The sequence below is a fragment of the Urocitellus parryii genome, chromosome 6 (genome assembly GCF_045843805.1).
Source record: "Urocitellus parryii isolate mUroPar1 chromosome 6, mUroPar1.hap1, whole genome shotgun sequence".
NCBI classification, from domain to species: domain Eukaryota; kingdom Metazoa; phylum Chordata; class Mammalia; order Rodentia; family Sciuridae; genus Urocitellus; species Urocitellus parryii.
The window spans coordinates 97,345,412-97,370,355 of record NC_135536.1 but is presented as its reverse complement, the minus strand read 5'-3'; the positions used below and the strand labels follow the sequence as shown (position 1 = coordinate 97,370,355).

The window sequence follows — 24,944 nt, the reverse complement described above, 5'->3', positions numbered from 1 at the left end:
ATTTCAGGGAAGGATAATGTTTTGGTAGAGAGCAGAGGATAGACAGAGAGGGCAGGGATGATTTGGAAGAGGAGGCAACATCTGAACTGAGTCCTGCAGTATGGAAGGGCCAGCCATGGAGGAAGGGCAGGGAGCAGGAATTTGGGCAGTGGGCACAGCAGTGCAAAGACCCTGGGGCAAGGGTGGGCTTGGGCTATTTGAGAAACAGAAAGGTAAGGTTTCTCCATCTGGAAGGAACTCAGCTAGCAAAAATATCCCCCCCTTGGGTGGTGCTATGAGGATAGAATGAGCAACCCAGTGCTTAGTAGCAAGCAAGCCTAGCGGTAGGTGGTGGCTGTTTACTGCTGCACAGAAGATTGTTGCTAGAGGGCACATCCTGCCCCAGCTGAGTCCCTATCTCTGTGGAACACAGTTCCTTTGGCACTTGTTGTTCCCTCTTTCTGGAATGCACTCCCACAGCTCCCTCTCCCACCCCTGCCTGGCAAACCACTAAGGATCCTTTTACTCTCAGCTTTAACTTCTCTAAAGTCACACCCAGTCGTTTCACATCTCTGCTTAGGATCCTAAAGGGCTTTCCTGGAAGCTGACAGCAAGACCCATACTAAGCTGAAAGGTCCTAGAAGGTCCTGGCCCCACCTCCAACTTCACTTCACTACAAGCACTCCAGCCCTCCCCCCAGTCCCCAGGGCCAGGTATTTGCATATATTGTGCCCTCCCTCTGGACTCCTCCTCTGCTCTCATCCTTTGGGTCTGACCTAAGACAGAAACTCCTGCCCCACTGTCTCTACTACTGTGCCTCCTAGCGTCCTGCTCTGTCTTTCAAACCTACATCACCTTTTGATTCTAATGTGGATGATTGCTCACTGGTAATGTCAGCCTCCCCACCAAAGACGGAAGGTTCCTAAACGTTCCCAGACTAGCACTCCACACCTGTTCAACTTTAATGTTCTATTTTTATATCATTCAATGTGTCTAAAATATTACTATTTCAATAGAAATACATATTTTTTTTCTTTGCAGTGCTGGGGATTGAACCCAGGGCCTTGCCATGCTAAGTGCTCTAGGCTGATCCTTTTCTAAATGATCACTCGATGCTGCAGTTCTCAAGTCTCCCCACCAGGTTTTCTTGTCCTCACATGCTCCTTTCCTCAGTGACCACACTCATGCCCACATGCCCAGTTGTCTGTCATGACTGCCTAAGCACCTCTCAAGCCCTGAGGTCTCCTCCAACTGCCCAGCTATATCTCCAAGGCTCCCTGACATCTCAAACTCAGCAGATATCTCAAGGCATCTCAAACTCAGCAGATCTCATGCTGAGCCCCCAAGTGCTTCCCTGCATCCAAGTCTGGAGCTGGGATGCTCCCCTGGGAGAGGTGCTCTACCTGTCCTCTTCAGCATTCATCACCATTAGCAGACCAAACCTTCTATTGGTTACTCTGGTTTATTGTCCATCTCTTCCAGCTAGAGGAGCAGCTTCATGAAAGTGTTGGGGCACTGAGAACCATATACTCCTAAGTATGGGTATTTTTTTGGCTTGCTCAGAAATTTGATGTCAAGGACATTAAGGTCTCAAACACAGGCTCAGAATCAAGATCCTCTTTGCTTGTCTCGTTTCTGCCCACTCACAGCAGGGAGAGGCTCTGTCTGGAATTCCTGTTATCACATGAAGACTGCAGAGGGGCACACCTATGCTTTCCACTCCCACCCCACCCCCAAATCCCATTATCTATCTCAGAGAGAAGACTGGAGGACTGTAAGCACACCCTGACGGATTTCCCTTATAAGATCGGTCCCTTAGGCACCTTCAAATCCCAAAGAGAACCTTTATACAAGCTGGGGTCTGTGTGTCCCAAGGGCCCATTCATTCTCCCCCATAATCACTGACAACCCATCAAAACTGTCAGCATCCCCCTCCCCATTGAAAAAAGGGCATATAAGCTTCTGAACGACGCTGGGCTAGTGAGTAATGACACCACGTGGCTGCCTCTCTGCTCCCATTTGATGCCTTTGTCAATGTACTCCAGTGAGCCTTCAGAGGGGAGAGGAGAAATTTACCTCTGTCCCACAAAGACAGGGTTTTGTCTACTTTGTCACTTCTGGGCTCTAGTGTCTGGAATAGTACCTGCCACATAAATGTACATTTCATAAATAAATGAACTTTTTCTTTTCTGCCCTCCTACATTGTGGGTTCCATGCTTAGCATATCTCCCCAAGGCCAGGCGTCAGTCTCAGATCTTTTTTTTTTTTTTTTTTTTGAGTAATGGGGATTGAACTCAGGGGCACTTGACCACTGAGCCACATCCCCAGCCATATATTGTATTTTATTTAGAGATAGGGTCTCATTGAGTTGCTTAGTGCCTCGCTGTTGCTGAGGCTGGCTTTGAACTCGTGATCCTCCTGCCTCAGCCTCCTGAACTGAAATCTTTTTGAAAGCCATCTCTTCCCTACCTGACTCACACCTAGTTCTATCATGGCGCCCTCTCACCCAGACTGTTTCATCAAACACGCTGCTGAATCCTTGGGACTGGGTCACATGTTTGGAGCCTTCCCAGGATGAATCCAATGTCTGTACTCTGATAGTCATCATTATTCAATGCCGATGCTCATCTATAATTATAACTATTATTCTACATGGAATTGTCCATCACTACTCTGTAATTCCAGTTGTAATTGCTGGCCTTCTGAGGCCTCAGCTGTCTTGGACTGTGTGTACCCATTTTCATCTACAGGGCTGCCCCTGGGAACATAAGCAGGTAGACCTTGCCAAGGGGCAGAGGTGCTCAGCAATTTTCTCCTCCATTGGCTCTCACTTAAATTGCTTATGGGAATAACAGCACAGGTGCTGAAAGGGGTAACTGTGCTGTTTGAAAGAATTTTCTAGTATTTCTTCTACATATTTCCTCAGCTGAATCTGCCAGTGCTTCTCCATGGACCCTGGGATTGATGCTTACAGCCCTTCAGAACCTGCCCACCCTGGCCCGGGCCCCTGCTTCTCTCTGCTCCCTGGACACATCTGATACCTTGGTGCCTCTGGGTCCTTGCTGAGATGATGGCAATGTTGCTACCCACAACAGGGCAGAGGAATCCCATAGAGAGGCCAGATGCCTCTTTGTAATGCTCCTGACGAGAGGACCCTATGAGCTGAGTGCCCACCGTAGGTGGTTGGAGCTATTCCCCTAACCAGGGACATCCCTCACAGAGGCCAACATCTGCTTATTAATTTTCAGTCAAATACAGAACTTTCTGGGAAGAAGGAGGCAACAGAAGGGAAAACAGGAGCTGAACCCTGAAAGAACACCAAGTGTCCACACCTACGGCTGTCACACAGCCATGGAGAATCCTCCCAAGGCTGCCAGCTCCCTCCATATGCATCAGAGAAAGTCAAAAGGTGGGCATTAGGGTATTAATTCCAGGGAGAGATGATCTCTTCAGTTTGACATCTGATGGTGTTGAACCAAAAAGAATGCCCTTGGCATTCCAGAATACAGTGGCTTCCAGGAAGGAGTTAACTTTTCATGCAGAAAATGAAATGCCCTACTCACTTTGTACATAGCTTCAGACTATTCCATGTGAAATCATGGAGACAAGAAATAAAGAAAGCTGGGTGTGATGGCACATGCCTGTAATCCCAGCAGGTTGGGAGGCCAAGGCAGGACAGTGAGTTCGAAGCCAGCCTCAGCAACTTAGTAAGGCCCTAAGCAACTCAGAGAGACTCTGTCTCTAAATAAAATATTAAAAATTCAGTGGTTAAGCACCCTTGGGTTCAATCCTTAGTACAAACAACAAACAAACAAGAAACAGGGAAATTAATTCAAAGAGTTGCCAAAATACCCATTTTTCCTCTTTTTCCATTTGCTCCTTTTTCGCCTTTTGGGCCCTCTGGACCAGGCTGTCCGTCTGATCCATTGTGTCCTGGTAACCCATCAACTCCTGGAGGTCCTACATTAAAACACGGAAATAGAAACATTTAAAATTGTTTTTTTTTTCCATTGAAGTTAATGTGCTTTCCTTTATTCCTTTAGCTGGTGAAGCTGGGCGGGCATCCGTCTTTTCTACATCATGTCCTGCTTCTTCCCTCCCTTCTCTGTCTGAAACAGTGACAGGTGTTAGGAATGGTGATGGCAGATTCTCCAGTGAGAGGGCCTGAAGAAGGATGGGATGTGGCCAGGTCACCTCCACACCTTTCCCTCCCCATCTCTGTCACTTTGGAAGGATCCCAAGGGCCCAGCCACCCACAACCTCCCCTTGAACTAGGAAAGTTGATAGACTTTTACCTGGTGGGCCAGGTGGACCTACAACAGAAAAAGAAATTTAGGTGATAAGACACAGGTGGGAGAAAGAAAACCTAGCACCACAACCACCTCTTCCTCCTTAAAATGTCCTACTCGTCTACTAACCCTCAGAAACTGATCTCATACCTCTTTATGTAGAGTTCATCATATTTGTTCAAAAGAGCCTTAAAAACAATTCAACAGAGATCCATTGGCCAATCGAACCAATTTAAGTTTTAAGAGACCAAGAATAATTTCTGAAGCAGCCCACCAAATTGAGGTGAGTGACAGTGCAGGTGGGCTCTTGTGCAGCCCTGGCCCAGGGGCTCAGCCATGAGCTCAGCCCACCCACTGCTGTCATTGGAGGGCTGGAAGTCTCTTTCCTGGGAGCAGGTCCAGTGCTCTTGGGCAGCCAGCTGGCCTCCTCCAGGTCACCCAGGGGTATCACCAGCTAGATTTCTATTTGTTGCATGAAATAGCCTGAGAAAACTTGAGGGCCCAGATCAGGTAACAAACATTTTCCTTTAATGTGAAATTACCTAAGTATCTAAGGGACTTGGATGAATCATTTACATGTAACCAGGAAAAAAAAAAAAGATTTTGCTTCCACAGATAGGAGTGTCTTATTGCCAGAGTGTCTACTTGAACAATCAGACAAGTCAATGAGGCTGTAACAAGAGGAGGTGAATTGCTTTTGTTTCTCCAGACCACATATAATGAGTATCAATATCAGACTGGAAAGGTCTTCCACAAATCCAAGCCTATGACCATTCAGAAAGCAAGCATTTGCTAAACACTTACTACATGCACCAAACTCTACCAAGGAATCTCAGCCCCTGTATTTGCTGTGCCCATAGCCTGTGTGAGAAAGGTGGACCCTTTGAAACCACAATGCAGTATGAGAGAGCTACAGAGAGGTAACCCCTTCCCTGAAGGGGTGCTGGGGCAGTCTAGCCATACAACTGTCTGAGAAGACTTCCCAAGACAGAGAGCCTTGAGCTATGACCCTGAAGAAATGGTGAGCCTAAGACAGCTGTAGGTTAAGAGCCAGGCATTCCACACACAGCACCAGAGTTAGCAGCACAGGTCCAGAGGTCAGAACCTGGGAGATTCAGGTGGGAGAAAGGAAGAGGATTGGCCAAGCTAGATGTGTAAGAGATGAGGCTAAGTCAGAACACAGGTGGCTGGGCAATAGAAGCACTTGACTGCCATGCCAGAAGGTGTAGACTGTAAGATGTAGACTCTCTCTGAGAGGAAATGGGGATCTACAGCAGGTTCTTAAGCAGGGGGTTGATGCTGGAGATCAGTGTGGGTTTGAGACCCTCTTTGTAGCTAGACATCAAATAGAATCATTTGAACTAAGATGAGAGAGACATAGAGAGACAGGGAGTGACACAAAGAAAAAGGAGTAAATTGCAGCGGAAATAAACAAATCTTTGTAATTAAAATCAGGGACAAGGTTGGGATAAATCTGGTGACCACAGAGTGGCAAAGCTAAAAATTCAAGAAGTATTTCAGTGGAATGAGCAAGATTGTGTAAGATTCCTCTCAGATAACTAGAGGATAACTGATGGATAGAGGCTGGGACATAGGGACTCTCAGATGGATAGGTGTTGGAGGGTATGCTTTTAATACAGACAGTTGCATTTCAGGTCAAAATGATTTGCTGAAAATGGCTTCCAATTCTCTAGTCAGTGCAGCCTGTGGCTACCTGACTTAACCACCAGGTAGTGTGCGCGCGCGCGCGCTCTCACACACACACACACACACACAAACACACTGGAAAAGGGGTGGTGTGGAAAGGGTGGTGTGGACAGTGAACAGGTCAGAAGAAATTAATTAATCATCATTCCTGGCTACAGATGCAGGCACATTCCATTGCACAGATTGGTAGGACAATTTGACTGCAAGGAGCAAGATTGACTGTAGGTTTCAGGAGTTCCCAGAGAGCCCAATGACTATGTCTATGGGGTGAGGATGTAATGAAAGCTCAGGTTGGAGCTGCATGTTTAGTACACATTAGCCTCTCGATAGGGAAGCATTTGGATTAAGTTTCCCTGACATAGCTCCACTGACTTCCTAGCTCCAGTTCCTACTGTATGAATCTATGGAATCTCCTGCAATGCTAGTTTCAATGCAGGTCCTTTGGTCAGGTCTGGAGATTCTAATTAGAGGCCCAGAAAATTGCATTTTTACCAAACATCACAGATGATTAGGATGCAGATATTAATGGGTCCTCTGATGTGATGTAAAAATTTCCTGGCAAAATAATTAGTTACCATCAACAACTCCTTGTGAATGAGGGGTCCCTGGCTAGGGAGACTCATTGTGGGGAAGTGAGAAATTTCCAGGTTGGCCTATAAAAGCCCCAAGTGCCATCCATTGGTCGTCTCTCTTCTTGGAGGGGTAACCTTATTGTTGAGATGATGGAGCTGCAAGACAGCAGCTGCCTGGATCCCTGAGTCACCAGGACTTCCTGGGAGAGCCACCCAAACATCACTGGACTTTATGGAGTGAGAAATAGTCTTTGTTGCATTAAGCCACTGAGGTTTTAGTTTGCTTCCCCCCCACCTCCCCCGTGGACACAACATCTTTATTTTATTTGTATGTGGTGCTGAGAATCGAACCCAGCGCCCCACGCATGCCAGGCAAGCGCACTACCGCTTGAGCCACATTCCCAGCCCCTGAGGTTTTAGTTTGTTACCCAAGCATTGCCTAACTTATCCTGACAAATGTACTCCTATCACTTTATAATAATTTGACATCTCACATTTTTTTCCTTGTTGAGAGCCACAGCCAAAGGGGCCCCAGCAAACTTCCAGCTACCGGCTGATGATTGGCTCACAGTGGCCCCAGCAACATCTAGCTGATTGGCTCCTCTGCGGTGATGTTCATTGGGCTGTTTCCCTGCCCTTCAAGCTGCCAGCTGATGATTGGCTCACAGTGGCCCCAGCAACATCTAGCTGATTGGCTCCTCTGCAGTCATGTTCATTGGGCTGTTTCCCTGCCCTTCAGACTGCCAGCTGATGATTGGCTCACAGTGGCCCCAGCAACATCTAGCTGATTGGCTCCTCTGCGGTCATGTTCATTGGGCTGTTTCCCTGCCCTTCAGACTTCGGAACTGCTCATTGGGGGACTTCTTTGGCTCCGCCCACGCGACCTAGCCAATCGGCCTCAAGAGCAGGAGGATTGTGGGAGGTGGTGGTTGGTGTGTGGGAGAGGCTTGTGGAAGCCGGTGGTGGCAGTTGGGCTCTGAGGGTTTTTCCTGAGGAGCTGTTTTGTTTGGCGTTTGTAGTTTTAAAAATAAAGTTTGTTTCTTTTGACAAGTGGCTCCTGAATTGTGCCCAGCCAGACTGCGGCATTTCCTCTCATAAGTTCTAATGCATTTTTCCTATTATCTAACAGAAAAATCTTAACTGAGATAAGAAATATAGGCACCTCAGTTAGTGGGAAGTAATAATAAGGATATATGAGTCTCATTATTATCAAGAGCAGGCCTGGCCAGTGGCAAACATGCAGGGCTGTGGAATGCTGCTGCCTGTCTCTTCCCACCATGGCAATTTCAAATCAAGGGGAAGAGAATCACCTCTGAGTATCTCTGGTTTCCCTCCAGCAGTCTCTATTCACTCTGGAATGATTTCCAACAAGGTGCTCCCTACCCAAGGCACCTGTTTAGCAGAGCATGACCATGGAAGAAGTAGCTACACATTTCTCCAAGTCTTGGGAAGATACAGGAAATAAAGAAGTCAAACAAGACCAAAGAGAAACATTCAGGTGAGGGCTGGGTCTGCACATTCAGAAAGAGCTAGTGAAAGATACAGGCCTGTAAACCTTACGGAACCAGGTTTGGAGGACTGTCGTCCTGATTCTCCCCTCCTCTTCCTCCCTAGCAAGGACTCCCTGGGACTCAGCCTTCTTGTAGGCCATAGCTTCAGTCTCAGGGTCAGAGTGGGTGTGGTCTCTTTCCTGTGAGAGACAAAGTTGGCTCTACTTAAGGGATGTCCAGAGAGGGCCCAAGCTCACACTGGGGGGCTGAACTCACTAATACTAAAACAGCCTTCTGGTTTGGTCAGGAGATCTCATTGGGTGAAACACCAATCTGAGACACCAGCTGAGTTTGGCCTGTCCATTCATTTACCAAGGCTACAGCTCTGAGGCCTTCATCCTTACCCTATTTTCCCTGGGACACCCTCTGCAGTTGCCCCTGTCATTACCTATTGGGCCAGCCCTGGGGCACCTGGCTTGGAAAAGTATCTTTCTTTCTTTTGGTGGGGGTAGTAGTGGGGTTACTAGGGATTAAATTCAAGGACATTCTATCACTGGGCTACATCACCAGACCTTTTTATTTGTTTTTACATTTTGAAACACAGTGTTACTATGTTGCTGAGGCTGGCCTCACACTTGTAATCCTCTTGCCTCAGGCTCCCAGGTCATTGAGATTACAAATATGTGCTGCCACATCTGACAAGGTATCTTTCTTCACATGTCCCATTAAACTGGGACATGAAACTTCAGATCAATCTCGTTTACTGGATACATTTAAATTCTGGGCAAAGGCCATGGTGTCCTTAAAAAATTAGAGTATGAACAGCAGTATGAATCGGTTTTAAGAGGCACTTCCAATTAATTAGTAGTAGCTTCCTGGAATTCCAGAAAAGAATGTCACTAGGCCATGCTCAGCAGCAATCAAGATTCCATCACTGATGTTTGCCTGATGTCTGCCCTGGCAAACTTTCCCGACTGACATCTTCTTGGGCCTGCAGATCAAGGCTCTCTGCTGATTCCTCAAGTTGCCCAACTTAGGAAATAAGGGAGTAGTGACAAGTGCCATCACTGGATCAGGGTCACTTAGATGCAAGGAGAATGGGCACTGTGGATCTGAAGTGCCTCTGCCCCCAATGAGCAGTTTGGGCCACATGCTAGTTCAGACATTTTTTTCAGAGAAAAGAATAACTGAAGATCCTGTCTTTTTCAAGCCATCTGTTCTTCCAGAAGATATGTTTCTGGGTTCCCAAGAAAACTTGGGTCTGGCAGTAAGATGCACCCAGAAAAGCATATGTCATATGTTGTTTGACAAATTTTGTACCAGGAAAACACATAACCACTGTAGTTAGGGAAGTTCCCTCCCTATTCACCCTGAGATGTCACAGGCTATACAAACTACACAGTATCTCCAGAGCAACTATAGCTGAGGCAAAGAAATGGAACAGGAACAGGGTTTCATGGTCATAGCTAGACTAGCCCCCAGTTACATGCACCTGCATTGATTGATTGATTGATTGTACTGGGGATTTAACCCAGAAGTGCTCTATCATGACATATATCTCTAGGCCTTATTATTTTATTTTGAGACAGGGTCTCACAAAGTTGCCCAGGCTGTTCTCGAACTTGCAATCCTCTTGCCTCAGCTTTCCAAGTTGCTAGCATTACAGGTATGTGCCACCATGTCCAGTTTTATTTACTTTTTATTTTTGTGTGCTGGTGGGGATTGAACCCAGGGCCTTACAAACACTAAGCTCGTGCTGTACCACTGAGCTACATTCCTGGCTTCCACATCTGCTTCTTAAGAGATGAATCTAGTGTAAAAGCTAGATCTTGCTCTGGGGCCCAAGCCCAGGCTCTGCCCTGGAGAACCTTTCTCCCCAGCATCCTCTTGCACCTAGGGACCAAGGCTCTCTGCCCATTCTTCAAGTTGCCCATTTCAGTCCTGGGTCCTGTCATCTACCACCCCCTCAAATGCAGGCAGTAGGGTCTATCCCAAGTCATCTTCTCACTTTGCAATTTGTACTTTTCACATCAAACTTTTAAATTGAAGAGATTTCTGTGTAAAAAGGAGGCTCAATTCCAAGCTAACATGAAAGAAGGAGTGCTGGCTTTTGAAAAGCATTTTGAAGTGCTAAAGAATCGCCTGCTCAACCCATTTCCAGCAGGGATGCAGTTCCCTGCTCCCCATCACCCTCCCCTAAGTGGTCTCAGGAGCTCCATCCTGTGCTTTCACCATGAAGCCCGGCTCTCAGGTCGGCCACTGTACCAGTCGGAAGGGAAGGGGATTTTCCTGTGCCTCTCAACGAGGCTTTTGTGCCTGTCATTTCATCCATCTGAACATTTCTCTAGTACTCATTACTGTCACACCTGGGAGCTCTGAAAAGGCCCTTCCAGAGATGGAAGAAAGGTGCTTAAACCACAAGAGTCTCCGAACAAAGGACCAAGCTGTTCGGAAGATATTTAATTTTCTGTGAGGGACAAAATGTGACTTGAGTAATTCAATTAGAATTTCCCAAGAAGCCCCAAGATGATAGTTTTTTTGCTCTGAGGCCAAAAGAAGCAAATGAGAGTGAGCTTAGACTTGGGGCTCCCGAGGGAAGCTCTCTCCTTCATTCACTCCTTACATAAGCCACAGATTTCTCCCTTCAACAAAACTCGCACATTGTGTTATTAATGTGTGTCAGGCAATGAGAGGAACTGGGGAGAATACTGCAGACAATGGCTCGGTTTCTTAAAGCCAGGCACAGATTGAGCAGGGTTTCTCAGCAGAGTGAAGTGCTGATGTGGCCTCCCCAGAGCCTGAGGTCATAAACTTCTGAGGCCCAAGGAAAGCTTCAGCTGGCTTCATAATTTTGCAGACATTGTTTTAATGTAAAAATGATTTCCTTAGAATGCTCCTGTTAGGTCGATGGTGGCGACTTGCTGACGACTTATAACAAAGCAGCCCTCGCAGGAAAGGAACATCAATCAGGCACTGGTGGAAATGCCTGTCAATCAGCGAGTTCTCCTGACTAAGGCCTGTCAATCAGCAGGATCCCCTGGCCAATCCAGGAGTTCAGCCAACTCCCCTGACCAACTCCAAAGGGACAAGGGACCCTAAAAACACCTTTTCCTGTCCCAAGGGCTTCCCTTCCTGCTGTAAGCCCCATAAAAGTCCAGTCTGGTCAGTGTCCTCAGACCCTTCTCCTGTCCACTCTGTGGGTCTGATGGAGTTCGGCCCAGGAGTGATATTTCAATAAAGCCTCATTTGGCGGCCCTTTTTAAATCTGCCTCCTTTGGTCGCTGCCCGCCTCGCCTGATCTGAGAGCTCCCTTCACTTTAGAGGGGCAGGAGCTGCCATGTCTGAGGTCAGGCTGCTAGGCCCATCCCTGGCCTGGCCAGAGCCTTGCTGGACTTGGGTGACCGCTCTGCTGCCTGTGTTTCTCTCTGCTCTCACCTTCTGAAGGCAGGATTCTCCTTCAGAAGGTGAGATACAGATTTCTTTCACACTCAGATTTAGAAAATCGTCTCAAAACCTACCCTTCCATCAGCCATTCCTTGTCCCAAGTCTTGACGTGCCCCCAGCTTGTTCCTTTCCTCTGTTCTCTATGTCAGTGATGCATGTGGTGGAGGGGTGCAGTATGTGGCCAACCTCCAGGCCCACTGAGCACATGGCTCGAACCTCACAGAAAATTCTTCATAAAAAGTAAGTTCAAAGTCAGCCTCGCCAATTTAGCAAGGCCATAAGCAACTTAGCAAGACCCTGTCTCAAAATAAAAAGTTAAAAAGGGGATGTGGTTCAGTAGTTAAGTGCCCCTGGATTCAATCCCTGGTACCAGGGGGGAAAAAGCATCTCTTGACTATTTAGAAATTGGCTTCCAGACCTTCCTGTTCATGCTATATGTATGATGCAGGGAGAGAATTACTCCTGATAAGAGAACTCTATTTCTCATGTACAAGAACTCTACCATTTTACAAGGTCTTTCCCCTTTTAAAACTAATGGGAATGGGGAAAATATCTATGGCCCTGGTTCAAGGTACCCCAAGTTTCTAATTACCCAAGGCCTAATTATTTTCCATGGCTGTATTTCTATGGCAATACCAGAACTTATTATGACTTTTCATAATTATAATTGGCTTTTAGCTCGGTAAAAACACCTGGTACAAGTAAACCAACATGTATTTTTACAACATAAAATGCTCCTGTGTTCACTCTGCCTCTGCCTTTTGGCTAGCACAGGTATTGGCTGAGTGAGCAGCTGGGTCAGTAGCGGCCAGCTTACCTGTGAGGCAGATGCCCTGGGTGCTGTTGCACAGGTCCACCATCACTCGGATCTGCAGAGGAGAGAGGGCGATGGACAGCAGTCAGTAGGCATTGGGTCCTGAATTTGCCCTTTATTCAATCAAGCAGAAAGTAACGATAAAAATCCACCAAGTAACTCCAGGAGAATGTGCAGAATTTTGAGGAAAAGGGTTGACTTAAAACTGAAAAGAACCCTTTAGAAGATCTAAGGACATTTGATGTGAGTGCTCATCTATTAACATCACAAATAGAATTTCCTAGATTTCTATCAACTTCTGAGAAGACAGAGGATGGTGAGGGAATCACCAAATTCAGTTTTCACCAGTGAAATTAGTTGACCATCCTGCCTCTGAAGGGTCCGTCTGTGGGCCTGAATAAAGAGAGTGGTGAGCTTAGTGGTTAGGAGCACACACTTATCAAAGGGGAGAACGCAGCTGAGATATTCAACCTCTTGACACTTTTGTTTCCTTTTCTGAAAACTCAAATAACATAAGCACCTACCTTGAGGGTTGGGCTAGCTCAATCCCTGGCATGCAGAACCTGTGCTTTGGCGGCAGTGATTCTCATGCCATGTGGAGCCTGCCTACTCACCTTGGATAACTACCTGTCACGGTGGTATTAGCCTGATATCTGGTTCTCCCACAACCACTGTCTACCCCTACCGTTCTTTGCACTGTTCCCTAAAACCAAGTTTGATCATGTTAGATCCATAGACTGATCTGAAAGATCTCTAAGAAAATTAGTAAAATGCAAAGTACAGAATAGCATGTATAATATACTTTCATTTATGGAAAACAGTGGTGCACACACAAATGTTTCTACATGCTTCTCTCTTGCTGATTTTCATCTTTGGCTTTCTAGAATATTTCTGGAGACCACTAAAAAGCCTCAAGTGAGGGGGAATAGAGGGTCAGGGGGAAGAAAGCTGTACTTTTCATTCACATGTTCACTGATTACTCTTTCAATTAAACTATTTTCAAAAGAACATGTTTTGATGTGAGGAGAAAAGTGATTTTGCCTTTTATCTACATTGAATCCACTTGCTAGGAGTCCAGAGGAAAACTCACACTGTGTTTACTTTTTGCCAGGTATGTATGTAAGCAAAAATAACCAAAATGGTTTTGGTACCATAGTGAAAGCAGACTTCATGGTCCAGCGCTGCCTTTTATTCAGTAGTGGAGTCAGGTATCAGAGGGGCTCACTTTCTGAGTAGAAAATGGCCTCTGGTTACAAGAAGGGTCTGGTTTTTATAGGTTACACTTAGAGGTGGCTTCATCGATAGAATTTGTCAGTTTGGGCATTCAGGAAACAGGTTGTGAGAATTTGAACCTTGTTTTTACTGGGCAAATATGGGGGGGTCCAGTGTTTATCTTTTTGTGCCAGGGGTCATTGTACTGGGTAAGGATCAATGTTTGGCTTCTTCCTCCAGGGTCTATTGTCCTTGGGAAAGAATTTACTGGGAAAGGATCAATATTTGTCCTCTTTCCAGGGACTGCCATTTTAGAATTGATGTTTGCCTCCTTCCCAGGCATTGTCTTGCCACCAGGAAAGAATTTACTGGGGAAGGATCAATGTTTTGCCTTCTTCCTCCTTATTCCTGGGTCACATTGTTTGAGGGATTGTCATTTTCCATATCCTTCAATATCAATAGGTATTTATTTAGACACTTGTTATGATATATACCAAACACATTACAAATCTATAAAATGTGTATGAACAATTTAAAGATGAACAACATAAGAAACGTGTACATTTGGCCCTCTGTGGGGTTTTGCATCTACAGATTCAACTAACCACAGATTAAAAAAAAAATGTATCTGTACTGAGCATGTACAAACCATTTTCTCATCATGATTCTATTAAACATATAGTATAAGCTTTATGTAACACTTATACTGTATTATGTAAATATTGTAAATAATCTAGAGGTGATTTAAATTATACAGGAGGAGGGCTGGGGATGCAGCTCAGTGATACAGCACTTGCCTCGCATGCACAAGGCCCTGGGTTCTATGCAATACTATGTCATTGTCTATAAAGGACTTGAATATCCTCAGACTTGGGTATCATTGAAGGGTTCTAAACCAATCCCTCATGGATACTGGAGGATGACACATACCATCCTAGTTGAAGAACTGGAAATTTCCAGTGGCTTGGAAGCATCCCAGGTGCCCCTCCCCACCCAACAACTCTTCCAGCTGAAGTATATAAGGCAGTTCCATTCTCCCCCAGGTAAGAAGAGAGGTTTAGAGAGGTGCCATCATGTACTCAAGGGCACACAGCTTGCCTTTAGAGGGAGCAGACTGAACTCCACATTTCCTGATTCCAGGTCCACTGTACTCTATTATGCCTTTGATGATCACTTTTAAGTAACCAGACAGAAAAAAAAATTGATGTGCTGTTTTTAGTCATTTTCATAAATGAATGTAATCAGCTGCACTGTGGACAAAATTTATTGTCTTTAAAAATGTATAATTAGCCATTGAAGGGACCAGAAAAGACTTACAATGCTTCATTTGTTGCCTGGGGGATCACAATAGAAGGAGTAGTTTCAAACAAGAGAAGCATCAATAGGGAAAATGAGCCTTTCTCTTTGATACTGATCACTGCTCTAGGAAGGCCCAGTGGAAAAACTTAAGAAGGAGTTTTCATTTCCTGACCTTTTGGCTTCATTTTTATGCTAAAGTTAATTTAGATACTTATCAGTAAATTACCTTAGTCTTCACTTAGAAATATTCTTTTAACAAAGGTAAGCTCTGTAAGATTGTGTTAAAGTGAAACACGTGACAGAAACCTGTGGCCATAAAGCCAGAACTGCTCCCCATTTTATCACAATGATGAAGAATTTGGGTGAAAATAAGGCAATTCAAAACTAAAATAATAAAATCTACACAGTCACATTAAAGAGTCCCATTTGTAGGCTTCCTAGATCTTGATTTAGGTTTTGAGAATGTTGAAGCTGGATGAGGTCTTTGAGGCCATTGTCCTAGGGGTGTTTCTCGGGATTTAACCGTGGCATGGCCCTGTCTCCGGTCAGAGGCCACCTCCCACCACTCTTCCCTGACGCTGTGTGCTGGGGCTCTGGTTGGCTCCCACCTAACCCTCAAGATAGGCCTTCCCCAACCCAACTGAGAGGAGCCCAGGCAGCTACCCCCCTCTTACTCTCCTGACTTGTCTCAGTAGCATTTATTATCCAATATTATCTTTCTTATGTATTTATTTATTACCTGCCCCCAGTCTCCAAATTTTGGACACAGGAAAACTTGCTCTTTGTTTTGTCTGCATCCCCTGTGTCTAGAACAGTCCTGGTGTCCGGCCTAGAGCTCCACTGGGGAGAATAGCATCCAGTGGGAAAGTGAGGGGGAGTCTGCCTTGAGGGGAGCCGACAAGAAATTGCTGGTCTGGGATTATGATATGGGAATCTGATGGTATTGGGAAGAGGGTTGGACCGGGCACAGGAAAAGGTCCATGACAGTGGTGGGAAGTCCCTCCTAACTCAGCTGGTCTAGCGTGGAGGACATGTTTTGTGGGAACAGTGACCTTCGCCCTGGGTGTAAAGTACAGAAGGGTACCCAGAGAGCACAGGCTTAGTGCATCGGTGGCCACAGCATCACTGAGGACCTGTCAGTTTCATCTCCTAGGCAAGATCAACACAACAATGGGCAGAGTCACACTGCATCGTATGGGAACTTGTCCTCCTCATTGATAATGTTGGGGCTCAGAAGACAACAGAAGCCCCAAGATATAGGCAGAAGCACCATCAGAAGCAAAGTTTCTGATCTTTTCTTGTCCTGTCTTTTGCTCCTTCCTCTCCCCACAAGGCAAGTCATAGAAACTAGAAGTCCTTTTCTCCAAAGAAAACTATAAAGCCTAAAAATATTGCTCTAATTTCCCTTACATTGTTCCCACAAACACCTACCCTGCCTGTTGAGAGCCACAGTTAAGTTGGAATGACGCCTGGCATTTTGCCATAGGGAATGGTTGAAAGGTGACCCTGCTCCAGGAATAGGGCGGCTAGGGGGATTAGGGCGGATCCTAATCCTAATCACTACTTTGGAGTTCCCGTTGAGTTCTTGAAGGGTTCCGAGAGAATTTGTGCGCGGAGCCCAGTGGAGGGAGTGTGTTCCCGGGAAGTGTGTGTAGATTGCTGGTGAGATTTCGGGAATAAAGAGTTGCTGTTTGAACCTACAAGGCTTTGTGGCGGCTCGGTTATTTTGTGCCCACCCACCCTGCCTTTCTGTCTTGGAGCTGGCCATAAAGAAATTCTCTGCCATGTCTTGTTGGGTAGTAGTAGATCATAGACCCTCATTTCAGAAGGGGTCCTGCTGCATGCCCAGGAGGAAGGAATGCTGCATAAAGAGGCCAAGGAGATTGAACAGAGGCCTGGCTGGGTTCTCCCTCAGCATTAGCTCTGTTAGCATTAGCTCAATACTCTCGTCCAATCATGGCTGTCCATGCTTGGTGGCACCTAAGCATAAAAACAGATAGTCACCCCATAAAATACAATCAAGTCAATTGGTTATGCTTCTCTCCTGAAAACCTGTATTCTGGTATAGGGTTGTTGGTCCCAGCCCTTTAAAATGGGCAGCAATGGGATCATCCCCCTTTCCACCCCTACAACATGTGGCAGTGGTAGAGAAGACAGCCAAAAATGGGCCCTGCTGGTGACCTGACCTAACCTCCCAGCTTTCTCTTGGGAAAGAGAACTGGTCTCACTGGATTAGTAGGATTCATGGGGAACTGGGCAAGGAAGGGGCCCCAGGAGGAAAATAATGGACATGATAGCCTGGCATCAGATGACTTGAGCTAGCTTTTATTCAAATTAAATATAGAGGGGACATAGTTTGGCAGCATCTCTTAAGAAGCAAATGCTACAAGTTGGGAATCCCGCTTGTAGGATGCAAGGATAGCTGGACAAAAATGCTCATTGCCACACTGTGTAGCAAAAACATGCAGACAGCCTGAATGTTTATCAAGGGACTTGTAAACAAATTTAAAAGGATGAGGTAGAGCTATATGGACTATATGGAAAGACAGCTTTTAAGTGAAAAGAGCAAAGTGCAGCCAAGCCACATAATAGAACTTTTCAGTTGAAAAAACAAACAACAACAAAAAACTAAATATGTTAGTATAAGCACAGAGAAACACTGGTAGGTCATAACCAAACCATTAACTGAGATTGTTTTTTTCCCCAAAGATTGAGGCTGACTTTTTGTCTTAGTGGTGCTTATTATTACCTAATATTTTCTTGCTTATGTATGCATGTATTTACGTACTGAAAGGGGATTTTCCCCCCATTCTTTGTTTACAGTTTTAAAGATATATTGGAATGATGAATGATGTTTACTTTGCTGTCCTTTTAGTGAGAGAGCAAGAGGACAATGTGAATGAAATAATGAGACTAACAACCTGGCTTTATGACCCCCGAACAGCAAACCTTGACAATCACCCCAGCTCTTGATAGAACTTGGACAGATTTCTATTGTTCTAGACAAATAAAGAGAATAAACTAGAACAGTTGTCTAGTCTAGTGATTTTCAAGTGGTTCCTAAGCCAGAAGACTTTTCTTGTTTCCAAATAAATTGCCAAATCCCAAAGTTAAAAAAAAAAAAAAAGATTAAAAACGGAGCTGTCATGGGCCATCTGGGGTGGGGCTGACCTTAGTTATTGTCTGTAAAATGAGAGGGTTAGACTAGACAGATGATTCTCAATCTCTGCTCCCATTAGAATGGTGGGGGACAGGGGGAGGTGGGGACACATTCAAAGGCTCCAGAGTGAGGGGAGGAGGGATGAGAAAGTCAACTGAGGAAACTAGTAGAGTGGCTGGCTGCACTCACCCAGCCGTCTTCCAGAGCTGACTTCACCCCGACCCCGACCCCCAACACCTCATCTACTTCCTCACCCTGCTTAACCTTTGGGAAAGGAATTGTATGACTTCAACTTGAAATGCAGATTTTGGCTTTCATTTAGTTTGCATATGAGCAGGATATTAGATTTTTACTAATACAGGTATAATTGAGAGTGTGTCGATTTCTGTGCAAAACTGAAAGGTTTAATCAAAAGTGTATCTTTCTCATCAGAATGAATAGACCTAAATGAGTGAGCTACGTCAGTTCATCCCAACTCAAAATGCACAGAGGTTAACTGGCTACTCTCTTGAACTCCTTTTCTCTGGCTATTTACTCTCCGGATTGGTTCAGAAAAAAAGAACGGAGCAAACCTGCTGGTCCTTCCTCTGGTTCGGGTGTAGCTAAAACGATGAGCCTTGTCTGGGTGTCTCTGAAGTTCAGCAAGCACAGATTTCCAACTGCTAATTGGAAGGCTGTTTAAATGCTAAGTCACCTTCCAGATCTGACCTATTGTGCAACTTAAATTCTTTCTCTCTTAGACAATTGAATACTCTTTTTGACTCTCCTTAATTATGCAAATTGATGTTATTATATGCATGCAAATGTTCTTGTTAGGAAAAGCTTGAGGGACCTGATAATCAGCCTGCCATTGACCAAGATTCCTTAGACTGGAGACATAGGACTATGAATGGGGTGGCCCAGCTGCTTGTCACTAGAAGGTTAGACCCCAGATGTTGGAGGAGTTCCTCATGGGGTCTGATGCTGCTGTCAGACACCACGGCCTCATCCATGGGAAAGGTAGAAATTAGCACTGTGGCCAAGGTCTGGTGAGGGTGAGCTGCAAATCCAACAGGAATGTGGACTTCACCTCTGTTTAAAAAATGAAAGAAAAGGGGAAAAAATGAAAGAAAGGAAGAAAGAATCATAATTCTAATTCCTAAGGCCAACCTATAGCCACCTAACCAAAACTTAAGCCTTTCTGATTTCCACCTCTCCAAACACTAGCCCTGGCCCAAAAGAAAACATGAAGAAAGATTTGTTTGTTGTTTTGTTTTTGGTGCTTGTTACCAAGATTCAATGAAATTAAAGCAATCAACTATTGACAAGTCAGCTTATATAGCTGTTTGCCTTAAAAAAAGAACATATGGCAGCTAATTATGAAAAAGATCAAAATACTTCCTCCATTATCAACTGTTCTCTAAACTGCTTTAACACTGAGATTTTGAGTCTTTTCTTTTCTGGTTTTTTTTTTTTTTTTTGGTGTGAGATCTCCCAGTTTGGGAACTGTTTTCTTATATGCTATTATGGTTTGGATATGAGGTATCCCCCAGAGCTCATGGGGGATAGATAATGCAAGGATATTTAGAAATGAAATGATCAAATTACTGACAGCTGTAATCTAATCAGTGAATAAACCCATTTGATAGTTTTATAGGTGGTGTATGATTGGGTATACCTTTGGGGATTATATTTTATCCTTGGTTCCTCGAGTACTTTCTCCACCCCTCCTTCCCAGCTGCCATTGGCTGAGCAGCTTTCTGTTAGGTTGATGGTGGCGACTCAGTGGCGACTTAGAACAAAGCAGCCCGCCGCTGGAAAAGAACATCAATCAGATGCCGGTGGAAATGCCTGTCAATCAGTGAGATCTCCTGACTAACGCCTGTCAATCAGCAGGACCCCCTGGCCAATCCTGGAATTCAGCCAACTCCCCTGACCAACTCCAAGGGGGCAAGGGACCCTAGAAACACCTTTTCCTGTCCCAAGGCCTTCCCTTCCTGCTGTAAGCCCATAAAAGTCCAGTCCGGTCAAGCTTCCACTCGGTTTCTCCTCAGACCCTTCCCCTGACCCCTCTGTGGGTGTGATGGAGTTCCGCCCGGGAGTGATATCTCAATAAAGCCTGTTCAGCGGCCCTTTTAAATCTGCCTCCTTTAGTCGCTGCCTGCCCCGCCTGATCTGACACTTTCCTCCATCACATCCTTCCACCATGATGTTTTACTTTACTTCGGGTCCAGAGCAATGGAGTTGGCCAACCAGGGACTGAACTCTAAATTTAATCATGAGCCAAAATAAACTTTTCCTCCTTTAAGTTGTTCTTGTCAGGCATTTTGGTCACAGTGATAGAAAGCTAACTCTGTAGGGTAAGCTCTAACTTGATTTGGTTTTATCTTTGACACTGTGGATGGAGATGCTCTGAGCATAAGAGTCACACTCTGGGGCCTGTCCTCATAGGCCCCAGATGGTGTTGAGCTGCAGCTCCACAGGAATCTCAGCTGAAGGTTTAGCAGGCATTATCAGCTCCTGTGAACAGTCCTAGCCATCTTCTGCCAGACAACGTCAGTGGCCTGCTCCTGTCAGATCATTCAGATTGGGATCCTCAGAACACAGAGGAGTCCTGCCCAGGCTTTTCCCAACAGTCCACCTACTGCTCCTTCTGAACCTGCAGCACCACAGCATGGACAGTAGTTAGCTCACTTTGCCACTGTTACTCCATCCACCATTTCTCACAGGCTCCCACTGATGGGGCTATTTCATCCTGTTTGCCCCATGCATACATTTTAAGCCCTTTCCCGCACTAGAATGGCATTGAGTCCATACTAGGTGTTTAATAAACACTTCAGTATCCATTATTTGCTCGACTGGGAGGGAAATGTTTTCCTAAATCAATGATATTGGTTTCTGACTACTAGTAATGTTGTTTGTATTGTTGGCTCAGGAAACTATGCCCCAAAGTATGTGCTTTGGTATGCTAAGTGCTTTTGAATTAAAATAATTTGGAAGTCCTTAAAAGCTGCCTCAGAACCAAGGATTTTCTAAGCTTCTCCTACATACCCTGCACTTGGGAAGGGAAGGGTTCTTTCTAGAAAATACTTTCAAAATAAATGCAACAGTCTTAAACTCTATCCTTAAGAATCTCATTGAATAACTAGGAAAGATTAACCACCAGAGAAGAGATTAATAATAACCAACATATAGAGTCAGACTTTTAAAAATCTGTCCTTTTGAGGGCATCTCTGAGATTACCTTGTGAGACTTTATCTGCATAATAAGACCACCTTGTTCACCGGGCAGTTTCCTTCCCTCACCCTTCTAACCTGCTGCCCCCTCCTCCCAGGAGCCTGAACCCCCTATTTCCTTCTGTACTCACAATGCTATTTAAATTCAACCATCTGAATCTTTGAGTTTCATTGATATTTTGTATGGCTCCCATACTTATGCATGTTAATAAAATTTGTATATTTTTCTTCTGTTCATCTATTTTCAGTTTATTTCAGCATATTTATTTTGAACCTACGAGGGAAAGTTTGAGTTTCTCAACGACAGGAACTGAAAATTCACTATTTGTTTCTCTTTGTGCTTCTTTAGAATAATTTCAGTTTTGCAGACACTCCAAAATTCTCTAGAAATCAGGACCTTGAAGATGCTAGAGTTATCTTATTAGAATCCCAAGACATGCTATCTCCCTCCTGCCCATATCATTATCATAGTAAAATCAGAAACCACTATGTATCCTGGTCTATATGGTAATAATACACAAACTTTTCATACTATCTTGAATCAAGGTGCCCCACATGAGGTTCTGCATCCAGGTCATGTTAGGACTGGGTCAGCCATGAAGAGACTGGGGTTTTTATATGGAAAGGAGTCTAAGACATTACGGAAAATACACAGCCACAGTAAAACATGTGTTATGGTTTGGATGTGAGGTATCCCCCAAAAGCTCAAGTGTGAGACAATGCAAGAAGGTTCGGAGGAGAAATGATTGGGTTATAGCCTTAACTAATCAGTGAATTAATCCCTGATGAGATTAACTGAGAGGTATCTGAGGAGGTAGGTGGGGTGTGACTGGAGGAAGTGGTTAGTTGGGGGTGTGGCTTTGGGGTATATATTTGTATCTGGCCAGAGGAGTCTCTCTGCTTTCTGAGCATCATATGAGCTGCTTCCCTCCACCACACTGTTCTGCCATGATGTTCTGCCACACTTCAAGCCTTGAGGAATGGAGTCGGCTGTCTGTGAACTGGGACCACTGAAACTGTGAACCCTCAAATAAACTTTTCTTCCTCTACAACAGTTCTGGTCAGATCTTTTAGTCACAAAAGTGAAAAAGCTGACGAAAACAACAAGGCACTCAGCAGAGCTTCCTGCTTTGCTAAGCGCACTAGGGTCTGGTGGTGGCCAGGCTGCCTCCCAAGTGATAGGGCCTTTCTCTTAGGCATGTGTCTTGCTGAGGAGGTCTGGAGAGCTGAACTGAATCACTGGAGACTGAGTGCGGCCCTCCAGCAGCCCTCCTTTGCAGTCTAGCTCAGTGGTTGCCCAGATTCTTTAATGAAATGTTGAACAAATAATTAACAGGTGTCAGTCTGAAGTCCACTGACAAGCACTGGCCAGCTGTCGTGCATACAGAGGCTGTGAGAGTCACATAAGCCAAAGCTTGGCTGGGTTTGGCTAAGGACTTGTGGACAACCCAATTGAAGAGGCAGTGCCAGCAAACACATGCATGCCAAAATCTCTGAGGAAAAAAAGAAAACAAAAAAACAAACTTTTGGGGCTGGGGTTGTGGCTTAGCAGTAGAGCGCTCACCTAGCATGTATGAGGCCCTGGGTTCGATCTTCAGCACCACATAAAAATCAATAAATAAAGGTATTATGTCCAACTACAACTATAAATAAATAAATAAATAAATAAAACAAAAAACAAAGTTCAGCCAGGATCAGGGCCTTTGGAAACACCCTGTATGACATTGGTTAACACTGGGAACATGCAAAAGCACATGGCTCAAGTCCCTGAAGAAGCACTCCTCCCCCAGATGTGCTTCAAGGCCTTCTTAAGGGTCTGACCTCAGGTCAAAGGGAAGACCGGGTAAGCTTGGCAGGGGCAGCAATGGTCTGGTTGTTTTTTCTTATTAACTGCAGCGGGACCCTGGAGATGTTTCCCAGCCCCTATGACAAAATAAGAAACAAAGTAATAAAAATGGCAATTCTTATCCCAGATGGTAGTTGTGAGGACTCAATGAAAAAGTCCTCACGAAAATAACTGCTTGTTTGTATTGGTATTATAGAGACATATCTAGTCATGAATTGTATGCAAATCAGCTGATTTGCTTTCTGAAAAATTATCGTTTCGTCAGTTAATACAACTGCAATGAAGCCTTCTCATTAAGGTCGAATTGCAAGCTTGATCTATCAATTGAATTAAAAAATGTAATATGAGAAAGATTTTTAAAAAATAGCCAAGCATGATTCAATAAGTGTCATAACTCACCACCAAATAAATATAAGCCAAAACTGGTTCCTAAACCTTTATCTTCTCATGTCTGAAGCCCAACAGGCTCCATCAAGTCCCCACTTCCCAGCCAGGTCCTGTCTTCAGTTCAAGTGACTGCCACTCAGTGATGACAAGTATTTTTGGTTTTCCTCTTGTTGCCTGGTTAGATGGGAGTTGCCAGCAGCAAGGATTCCTCCTTGTACTAATTGACTGACCCAGCTCCAGAACCAGAAATGCTGGATCATTCTCAAAAGAGGCCTCAGGGCTGCGGAAACAGCTCAGAAGCAGAACACTTGCGGAGCATGTGCAAGGCACTGAGTTTGATCCCAATCACTGGTGGTGGTGGTGGTGGTGGTGGTGGGGTTGAAAGCTTCAGGCAATATTCTTCCAGTATCCCTGCTTAATCTTTTCTCATTCAGGTCAGAAACTCAGTGTTATATCTGATTAAATATAGTATCTCATCCTGAAACAGTTCTTCTCCGGAATTAAAAAAAAAAGCAGCTATAAATCAGGTTACTAATCTTAAACATGTGCCCATACTTTGTTTTCAAGAAGTCATTTTGGCCGAGTGTGGTGGTGCACACCTGTAATCCAGTGGCTCAGGAGTGTGAGGCAGGAGGATCACAAGTTTGAGGTCAGCTTCAGAAACTTAGCAAGGCCATAAGCAACTTAGCAAGACACTGTCTCAAAATAATAAAAAAAAAAATTAAAAAATCTTGGGGATGTGGCTCAGTGGTTAAGCACCCTTGGTACCAAACCAAACCAAACAAAAACGAAATCATTTTGTAGTGGGTTGCTTATTTGGTAGTTCTGCAATTTTTGAACTATTTTGGTCAATTTTTTCTTAAAGGAGACAAGATCTTTTTTACCTCTGTATATTTTAGATATATGTAAATGTAATAGAATAACTTTTGAATTAAAGTATTTGTAATATGAGAAAACATAGATGAAGATTTGTCTGATCTTGAGATCTAGAGGAAGGAAGAAACATTCTAAACATAAAAACAAAAGCAAAACCCATCAATGAACAACTTTATTGATCTGACTAGGTGGAAATGAAAAAATTTCAACTACCATCTCACTAAAAGACCTATAAACAAAATTAAAAGGAAGAAAATGTCCTAGACCAAAAGGTGTAAAGAACATGGGTTTTGGAATCAGACACAGTCTGTCTGAATTCCACTTCCTTTACTAAGTAGGTCACATAGTGGCTTAGAGTGCCTAACATCTCTAAGCTTCTGTCTGCAAAACGGGAAATAACAACAGCAGCAACAACTTCCTCACATAATTGTCTGTAGGATAAGATAATGACCTTCTTGAAATACATACCTAAAGCTCTTAGCATAGCACCTAGCACATTGTATAATTGTTATTAGGGGGAAATATTACAAAATATATAGGACAAGAAAAGTGAATAATGTTCCTTTGTAAAGAACACTTGTAAGTTAGTTAAAAAAAAAACAAAACCGGGCTGGGGATGTGGCTCAAGCGGTAGCGCACTTGCCTGGCATGCGT

The 24,944-nt window shown here is 44.6% G+C and overlaps 1 protein-coding gene across 1 annotated transcript in view; it reads right to left on the bottom strand.

The window, feature by feature from the left end:
• Positions 1 to 24,944, bottom strand: part of Gldn (gliomedin) — a 58,128-nt gene that overhangs the window by 15,052 nt on the left and 18,132 nt on the right. The window contains exons 2-4 of the mRNA XM_026392848.2: positions 12,299 to 12,350; positions 4,275 to 4,292; positions 3,832 to 3,939 (exon numbers count right to left, since the gene is read on the bottom strand). Of these exons, the coding sequence (XP_026248633.2) occupies positions 3,832 to 3,939; positions 4,275 to 4,292; positions 12,299 to 12,350 (178 nt within the window). The remainder of the gene's footprint in view (positions 1 to 3,831; positions 3,940 to 4,274; positions 4,293 to 12,298; positions 12,351 to 24,944) is intronic.